Below are 10,103 nucleotides of genomic sequence, written 5' to 3'. Positions count from 1 at the left end.
ACCAGGAATGAAACGGCTGCTGAGAACTGACTTCAGGAGGGGAAAGCCTCCTCGCCAGCTTGGGAAACAGAAAGATTCCTCAACAAACAGACTTGATGGCTCGGCTCCTGAGGGGGTGGGAATGGGGAGGCAGGGGAGTTTCAGCAGGCGAGAACAAAGCAAATTGCTATTTATCTCAGCCTGAAGAAAGCTGGCAACTTTTTAAAACTAAACAGGCAGTTATGACTCAGCTTCTCCGATAGCCACAAAGACATGTTTTTTATTTAAACACAAAATGGTTCAGAGGAGTGGAAAGCTTGTGTGCTGCACTTTGAGGCACAGACCTTTCTTTCTATGCAACCCTTGCAGGTAGCATGCAGATTACTCACACTCCTTCTCCAGAGCAGTTTATGTTTTCTTTAAGCCCAGTCGATATTCTCTGGATGAGGTATGTGCAGCATATGAATAAGAATGTCAAACTGTTGTTAATGTGCCATTTCTCTTCTTCAACTACAAATGTTCCCAGAAAAGGCTTTTTGTTAAAAGAGAAGTGATTCTTCTTAGAGTGCTGCAGTAAAATGGAGGTAAAGTTTAGATCTCTGTGATTCATTTCTTAAAATGAATGTACTGAACTCATGATGCCAATCATTTATTGTTTGCAAACAGATGGGAAATTGCTTGAGTTTATTCCTAAGTATTCACTGACTAATACCCGAAAAAAGGACTCACTGATCTTTGCAAATATGTGAACTTCACACCTGAACTATTTTGACTGACCTGCATAAGCAAGCAGAAACCTCTGTATAAGAACCATAACATTATCTCTGAACTCTCTGGCCAGTTGGCAGAAAGTGTATGTATTATGTTTCTGTTCTTAGATGAATGAGGTAAGAGTCAGTTCTGTTGTGCTTTTTTGAATAAATAGATGCTAGATGATTTTAACAAAATACTTACAGAAATACTTACGAGATTAAAACAAATGTGCCTGTCTTTAAACTCACTTGCTACATTTATGCAACACTAAAATTAGAAAAACTCAAATATTGATAGAAAAACTTTTTTAAATGCTTACAAACTGTGAAATTGTATATGAAAGCTTTTCCCACCCTTAGAATTAAAAAAAAATAAAAAAAAAGAATTGGCCAGGAATACTCTTTCAAAATTAGAAGAAAACCAATTCACTGACTTTGCAGTTTATATTTCAGTTCCTGGAACATTATGGGTCCTTACTATTCACAGTCTTTTTGTCTTGAATATTTTAAAAAGGTGAATTTAGAATTTGATCCCTTATCCCAGTGTCTTCCCCATTTTCATTAGCTACAAAATTCTTGTAGCGTTATTTCTGTCTTTGATTGGATCACAGATACAAGCCATCAAGGAAAACTAAACTGCATGTATTTTTCATATTATTTATGCATTACCTATGAAGATAGATTCCCTGCCTTATACTAGGCTTTGAAATCTGCCTTGGCAGATACTTAAAATAATCAGAAAAAATATCAAACAAATTACATTCATGTGAATGGTGTTTAGGCAGATGTAGATGTAGATGCATATTTATTTACACACAGATGTGAATATATGTGAATATATTTATGGATTTTGCTTTTAAAAAGAAAACTTCAGGAGAAATGCCAGTCCTGTTTTTTTGAAGCATGCATTTGTATGTACTGTATCCTTTTCCTACTTTTTGAGCAAGCTAAGAAATACATTTGATTTAACCTGGAATGTAATTTCCATAGAAAAGTAGCCCACCTACTTTATTAAGATACTGAAATAGGAAAAGTTTAAATGATGATGTAATCATCTCAGCTAATTAAACTTCTTCCATCTCTGACATCACCATGAAATTTGTCTGCAAACATCAGATTAGAGTTTGTTTCTATTCAAATAAATGGAATTTGTGCTGTTTATGCCAACAAAGTAAAAAAGATTTGGTCTGTAGGGGTGAATAAAAATGAAGAAGCAGAATGAATAAATTCGTGTATGACTTCATCTGTCACTGAAATAACAGTGAATAATCTGAAACCATTCTGTTCCTAGTGAAACAACTTTAGAATTTTTTTTTCAGCACAGAAATACATGGTCTTGCTGTATGTGGACAGCTATACAGACAGCTGCACTGTGAAAAAATTTCTTGCAGCTGCACTGCATATGCTCAGTTTGTGCAGACCTCCTTGCAGTCATTTTGGAAACTTCAGCCCTGCAGTTAAACTGAGAAAAAAAAAAGGGAGGGAAGATACTCTTTTAGTAGTGTAAAGGTCTTGTAATTCCCTTTAAAAATGCTTAAAACAACTACCTAACCTGGTATTAGTTGCTAGGAAATCAGACAACAAATAGAAAGATCAGGAAACATATATTTGGTGTCTTTGCTTTCCTCTGGCTAAAAGCTAAATAGTCATCAAAGATTGTGCAAGGGATGATTTATAGATGTCTTTCCATATTACTGCCTGTCTGATTAGCAGATGGTGTTCATTAACCAAAGAAGAAGCCCTATTCTCATAAATAATTATAGCTGAATAGAGAAGTAGCAATCTGTGGAAACCTCTATTATTTGCAAGGTTTTCAGATTTATTCATGGGTATGTTTTAGCCACATGCTAGAAAAATCCCTTCCATAAAGTTTAAAGAAGTGAACTGGCACTGTTCCTGTAAAATCAGAGGGAAATGAAAGGATTCAGAGTTGTTCCATTTGTTGTGCTCATGGTAAAATATTTCAGTAAACATTAACTGACTCTAGCTGCAAGGAGCATGTAGTATGAACATTTGCCTGTACTGCAGTAACACATGCATGAAGTATAACTTGGATTTGATCCTGAAATCTTTTGCTCTCTTGAGTAGGTTTAGTTCATAGAGTATTATCCAGTGGAGTAAGCGGGATAATTTTTGTGATGAGGGTTTATGCAAGAGAGTAAAACTTCAAGTGAGAAACTTTTTTTTCTTCCTTCTGATTTGTTAATCACTTTTGTAGCTTTGATTATTATTGTTTTATCAGTCTCCTGAATTCTCATATTTTCTTCAATATGTTCCAATCTGAAACCAGTAAGATGGATAATAAATAGACTACCAGGATCCAGAGACACAAAGGCAAATTTAAGCATTTAAACAGGAGCTGAACCCTCCAAGATACTGAATGGCCACAGTTCCCATACTAGCTGCCAGTATTTCATGTTAAAAAAAAAGCCATTTTTGAGCTCTCAGACATTGATTCAATGGTTCAGCAACAAGCATTTTAAGAAAATTTTGGCCCTTATTCTTACATATTAGTTTGGGGGGGTGGGAGGAAGTCCAGGTTGCTGAAGAAAGAGAAATTAATTCATCCTTAGCTCCCATAGAGAACATGTTTATGTTTTTAATAGCCAGACTGCAATACAAAAAGTCAGCTCTGAACATGGTAGCACCCACAACTCAAAACAACTGCTCAGGACTTCAGAGGATCAGACCCTGTGCATCCTTAGCCTTAATGTGACAGAAAGACACTGAAAAGGAATAGTCATTTTTGAAAACTGAACAAACAGCTATTTGTCAAAGGCTGCACAAGAAATCAGGAACAGAGCTGTATGAATCAGGCTCAGGAAATCTGGGCCTCAGCTCCCTCACTGACCTGCAATGCAGTATTCTCGCCAGCAATCCTAACGGATGCCTGGCAAATATCTCAGTGAATGGCTTCTGCATCCTTCATCTAATATCTGTTTCTGTTACGCTTCTCTGAAGAATTAACAAACTAGTTCACATTTTACCTGACACATACAGTGAAAACCCCGGTCTTTAGTTATTGTATGCCTTTTAATAGTTTTCATCTTCTGAAAATACAGACCCAGAGTAATGAAAACCTCTCTTCTCATGAACCAAGTGGCTTTCTCCACACCTTGTCCATCAATCATTTCTTAGGGAAATCCAACAGAAAGAAGATGATGGTGAAGGAAAAGAGCAGTACAATACTTCGAGGCCACATAATTCTTTTCTCAGTAGTGTGCTTTGCTTCCTTTTTAAAGGGGGAGTTAATGTGCCACAGAAAATAGAACAGTGGGCACAAATTTTGACTATGCTGAGAAGAGCCAACTGAATTTATAAACTCTACTGACAATCAAGCAGCATAATGAGTAAGTTTCCCATGAAATAAAGATGTATGTATAAAGCAGTCAGCTCCTACATGCATATTGCTTAATAAGGTAAGTGACAGGTCTAGGAAATATGTGTCTTCTCAGATAGTGACAGTTGTCACTGGTGTAATTTTGCACTTAGACCTTCGCCCTTTTGGCCTCCTGATTGTTTTTTTTAAGGAAACCAATTCAATTGGCATGCCAGCTTTGCAGGATCCAGACTGTTACCAAGAGTTTGTCCTTTCTCAAAGGGCCAATATGTGCCCCAAAATACATTTGCCTGTATTAAGCTTCCTAATAAACAGCAGAAGTGGAAATAAGCACCTTGCAGATTCAAGCTTTCCTCTGGTGAATAATCCTCCTGAGGCCTTGGCTACAGAAGAAAACATTAGTGATTTAGCCAAATCAAGTCTAAGTCCAGCCTCATCAATGAAAGCCCCTTACATAAACAGTATTATTTCAGAATCAAAACCACTTTTAAACTGAATTCTTTGCACTACAGCTCAAAACCACTTTTGAATTGAATTATTTGCACTACAGCTTTCCATCCAAGTTAAAATTATGTAGGAGACTTCAAGCATAAATAACAGCATTCTCCTACAATCAGTTACTAATTCTGTCTTTGGGAAAGCCTAATGACCGGGTTTCCTTCAGCAACCCAGCTCAGCAACTCAGCAACTGAAAAGCAGTGGCTCAGCAACTGGAAAGATCAGATGCAAATGTTTCAAATCAAAACACTTGAAATTTGTGTCATGTGCAGCAGCAATGGCTCCTCACAGCAGTTATCAACGAGGTGAGCTTTTGGCTTTTTGTGATCACCTCATAAGCGCAAGCAAAGCTGCTGGAAAGAGTGTCTGAAGTGAACTGTATCAGGCACATGGTGGCAAATATAAGCGCTGCTCTCTTCTATCACCAAAGTATGTGAATGTCCTTGATATGTATCTCATAGATGCTTCACAACTGCCAGTTAAGGAGCATATGGACAGCCTGAGAAATAGTTCACAGCAACTTGAACTCTTACATTTGTCGCTTGAACAGAAGTAAAAGTTCTTCTCACAGCAATATATATAGCCTGGTTACTTTCTTGTCAGGTGAGATCTTACCAGAGACAGGTTTACATTCTCTTAGGGATCTGCCCTCAGGGAAGAGGGGACCTGACTGCTTCACTCTGAAATACCCAACTGAAAGTTGTCCTGATGAGTTCCCCTAGACTAAGGGACTTTCTCCACTGAGGTTTTTTTTGTGAATTTGAAAGATTTTCAGAAAGGAGAAGCAAATATAGCACCCTGACCACAGGAACATATCTAAATTTATCCAGTCTAGGGCAATGGTATATGCCCAGACAGCGTAGCCCCCAAGAGTAAGAGGAATACCCATGTTTGTGCATGACACCAATCAAGAAGAAAAGGAAGTGCCTGCAATGAACAAAAAGAAGGTGACTGTGCTGTGCTCTGGAGGAGCTTGCACTCATACTACAGGCTGTCAGGAGTCACAGCTGTGATGTTCAAAGCCAGCAATGACATTCCCTAGGAGTCAGCCCTAGCTGAACCCACAGAACCTGCTCTGCCACTCAGACACAGCCCCATATTAGCAGCCTGAGCACTGTGCAGCGTTAGGCTGCAGTTTAGTGTCCAGGAACTAACAGAGGGGCAGTCCTGGCTGACACAGAAGTCGATGTTTCAGTGCAAAAAAGGAGTGCCAGGGGGGTGGGAGAGGGCTTGAGAGTCCGGGAAATGCCTGGGGGGGGACATGGAGGGAAAGCACAAGAGTGCTTACCATGCAGGCAGATTCTGGAAAGCTTTGAGAGCTTTAGAAAAGCAAGTTAACATAGCACCATGGCTACAGTATGGAGCTGATGTCATCTGGCTGTGCATAAAAGCCTCCACTTTTTCTTCTTTTGTGCAGTCCCAGAATGACATCACCTCGAAGCACAAGAACGTACCTTTGTGCTACAGCTCTTCTCCTGCTGGCTCCTGCCACACATCTCACTCCTCCCGCATACGTCCCTCCTTTGCCCAGAAATGCTCCTTAACCTCCACTGAATGCAAAACAGCACTGTCTAGTCAACGAGAGCCCTTTGGGAGCCCACAAATGCCAGCAGCCTCTGGTAGAGCAGAGGAGCTCCTATTCAAACAATCTATAGCATGCCATACACCTCAGCAACCCATAGTGGGGCCTCTGCAGTTGATTTCAGCTGCTTTACAATGCTGTCAAAGCTGAATGGTGTGAACTGATTAGACAGACAGGGCAACTGTGGTGATTTAATTATTTTCAAGGTTGGATCCTCTTTGATGGGATGTACAATGGCACACGATTTAATCTTGTTACAGTCCAATATTGCTGTTAAATAAGCAGGGTGAAAAAATTGCATTTGTAGCCTCACTTATGAAGAAACTGCAAACAGAGTTTGCAGTTGTGCAGTCATTAACAGATTTGTTTATAATTGGCGTGCATCTTTGCCTATTTAATGAGGCTTGTGACAGTCTTTGTGACATGCAAGAACAAGAGAAAAAACACCCAAAGCACATCCTGGCCAATGTTATTTCATGCAGAGAAAGGGGGTGGAGCAGCTGGAAGTGAATGCACTACCCAAGGAAACAAGACCACTAAATAAAACCAGAGAGAAGCCTGCACAGAAAACACAAGTCTATAGCAATGGGGGAAACGAGGGCTGAGCATTTCCCATTAGAAAGCCCAAGTCATTCACGATTCCCCTCTAATAGCATGTATCTCCTGTTCCATATAGAAATTCTGCAGATGCCCCCAACCCCTGTGCCTACTCCTACAAATAAAAGCATATTTCACTATCAGCTCTCAGTCTCTGATCAGATGATCTTCAAAGGTGTGCATGTGCAGAAACATCTACTGGGAAAGTATTTGAGGAATTATGAGGAAATGCAATGCTTTTAGAGCTGTAATGGGTGATTTCTACCTAGCTGACATACAGTGGCATAAGCTAGAACTCCATTACACATACAGGGAAGAAGGAAACATGCTTTTCCAGAGGAAACCTGGTTAACTTACCATTAACATGCCACAGCATCTGGAAGCCACTTCTAGCGTTCAGTCCATCAGAATAAAACACCACATGAAGGCTGGTCCCTGTAGTGCTCCCTGCCAGTGGAAGAAACTGTCCACAGAAAGTGCCTATCAGAGTGGATTGAACATCAGGCCCATCATAGAGCTGAAATGAAACAAAAAATATCCCAGTGAGTAAAAAGCAGCTCCCCAATTCTCAATGTTTTGTACAGGATGTCAAAGAAAAAGCGGTGAGACTTCTTGCACTGGCCACCTTTGCACAGCAATATAAGCTCTGGGGAGTGTGGAAAGATTTGGATGAAAGTGTGAGGAAATATAACTGCAATATGTCTTTAAACCTGGCTGCACACTGTGTACAGTAGGAAGGTTTTGCTGTTTCTGTTCTGGTGTGTATTGGAGGTTGCTGGGGAAGAAGATAAAGGGCAAATGGCAATGAACTGAAATAAAAAGAAAAAGGGGATGTCATGGATCTGATTTGACCATGCATTTAACATGCTCAATGCCTCCAAACCCCTTGGTGACAACTCTGTTTACATCTTCATTTCTTTAAGATTGCACTCTCGTGATTTCAGGACTGACTGAGCTTGTGATAGAGAAAACCAAGCAGTCAGCATCACCAGGGCCTCCTAAGAGTAGCGAGGACAAACTGAAAACCAAAAGCAAAGTAAATCCTCAAAAGCCACAAGCCACACTTCACATGTGCTTATTTATTGATTAATGATCTTATGCTAGTGTCCTGCTTTGGAGGAGGAGTTGACTGAGTCATGCTTTCTGAACTTTTGTACTTAGAAACCCTTTATGTTTTATCTCCTAGTCATAGTCTACGTGATCGAATTTCGACAGTCAGTGTGTAGCCAGCCTGAAAATCTTTCTGTTCAACAAACAGATGAGAAATCCTCCACCCCACTGTAAAAAAAAACCACAAAAACAAACAAACACCCCCCCCCCCCAAATAAAATGCTAAGGAAATATTCCTGTATTTAAATCTTGAAATCTGAAGTTAGTCATAGACTCACATTTAAATGAAAACACTTAATACATGTTTTGATGGGGTGATAGTGGATGCTTAGAGCTTTTAAGTCTCTTTACATTAGTGGTCTCCAAACAGGTTTAAAGGGTCTTTTAAATCGTAGTTTTGTGACTTTTTTCAAATCCAGTAAATAACACTGAATATGCATCTATGTTCCTCACCAAATATCCCAATACTCACTGTCTTTTTTTCAGGAGTGAGGTGTATAATTTTTGCAAAACGGATAAAAATGAGACATTTTAGGTAAACTGCCTTTGACTTACGATATCAGATTGACAGTTGTTGTCAAGTTAGGAGTTGCTTTATTATTTCTACTTTTGCTACTATGATTCTTAAAGTTTAGAAAAACAGCAAGCCTTGTGCTTTTTTATCACTTTGCCACAGTCCATCCGATCTTCTGCCTCACAGAGCACATCTTCCTAACACAACCCAGCAAATTACTGGCATAGAAACCATGTCTGAACACTCTCATTGTGAATTTTTGGCATGCTTCCTTTCAGAATTTCAACAAAAAACTTTTCTCTGTTCTGAAGCCATCACTGTAAAGTTCTCTCTGTGCAAAGAATCAAATCTATGATCTCTAGAAAAACAGCCAAGGTTTATTTATCTTTGCTGTCCATTCAAATATCTCTGATTCCACAAAGAATTCTCCTACATTCAACCCCCATAGTATAGAAATATGATATTACAGTAAATATTGATTAACCATACTAATTTTTGCACACGTTTTCTAGCAGACCCACATATGGGAATGAGTAATTGAAGCCTCAGCTTTTCTGTTCAAGATGTCGGTCTTGCAGAACCTTCAGAAATCTTGTTGATTTAAGACATAGTTAGGGCCAAGAAATCTACTGAAATGGTTTCAAATCCTCAAGCACACAGTCTAGTTTGAATGCATTTTTTTTAATAAAAATAAACTGAATGTAGTTCAGCCAGAAGTTAGGGATAAATTTCAGGAATAATTCTATGTAATATTCCAAGGCTTATTTTATGGCTGGTGACCCTGAATCTTTTTGGTTTTCAGTCTTTAATGCCATGAAAGGCTCAGAGCAGAAGTAGTGTATTGGAACTTGAGAACCATTGCTCCTGGTATGATCTCTCCAGGTGAAATCAGAAAAGCTTGCAAGTTTCTAGCTGCAGACCCATTGCTGGTAGTTCTTGCAAAGCTTTGATCAGATGTGTTTGATGATAGATATGAAATTGCCATAAAGATTAGATGTTAAGAAGTTGAACATCCATCTGTATTCTTTCCATTCTTCAAGTAAAACTTGAAGGACTGTCTGACAGATCAGCTGTCCCATGCCCAGTGTTACAGTTACGACCGTCCTCCAAGCCAGGCTGTTTTACACGTTCCTTTATGGCTTATGTTCAGCAAAATGAAATAAAGTCAGATCCAATTAGATTTTTTAATAGTACTACTTCCTTTGACAGCTTTGTGGTATATACTACTCATATTTCTGTGGCTTCAAGCCATGGAAATCTTACACCAGAAAAATATTAATGGCAAAGAATGCGTCAATGTGGAGATCATGAATCTGTGCTCTGAATAGAAGCAAAAATTATGTTAAGATACATATTCAATGATCAGCCATTAGCTTTAGTGATTACAAATGAAAAATCATTCTAAAGAACTATGGCCTAAATCATACCCATAAATTTTCAAATCCAAACAAAAAAAAACAACCTTCATGAGTCTCCTGCAACTTTGATTCATCAAGGGAGTGTTATTTTTATCTAAGACAGCGAATGTCACATTTCTATGTAATTTCCCCTGAAAACAGCCCATCAGTTTCTTGAGACACAAAGAATGGTTACTAAGGCAATCCCTTCATGCCGTGCTGCCCCGTGGGTCTGTGTTCGGAGCAGAGTTTCGCAGGAAATTCGAGTGCCTGGCCAGCTGTAACTCATTGAGAGAGGCAGAACCGCGACTGCTAGAATTACAGCGAGTTTTTT

General features: G+C 39.1%; 1 protein-coding gene across 1 annotated transcript in view; it reads right to left on the bottom strand.

Annotated features, from left to right (window-relative positions):
- Positions 1-10,103, bottom strand: part of CUBN (cubilin (intrinsic factor-cobalamin receptor)) — a gene marked incomplete at its 3' end in the record, with an annotated part of 102,504 nt that overhangs the window by 37,585 nt on the left and 54,816 nt on the right. The window contains 1 exon segment of the mRNA XM_010289857.1: positions 7,106-7,265. Within this exon segment, the coding sequence (XP_010288159.1) occupies positions 7,106-7,265 (160 nt within the window).

The sequence above is a fragment of the Phaethon lepturus genome, unplaced genomic scaffold, assembly GCF_000687285.1.
Source record: "Phaethon lepturus isolate BGI_N335 unplaced genomic scaffold, ASM68728v1 scaffold3436, whole genome shotgun sequence".
Taxonomy (NCBI): domain Eukaryota; kingdom Metazoa; phylum Chordata; class Aves; order Phaethontiformes; family Phaethontidae; genus Phaethon; species Phaethon lepturus.
The sequence above is the reverse complement of the archived record's forward strand: the minus strand, read 5'-3'. Positions and strand labels throughout refer to the sequence as shown.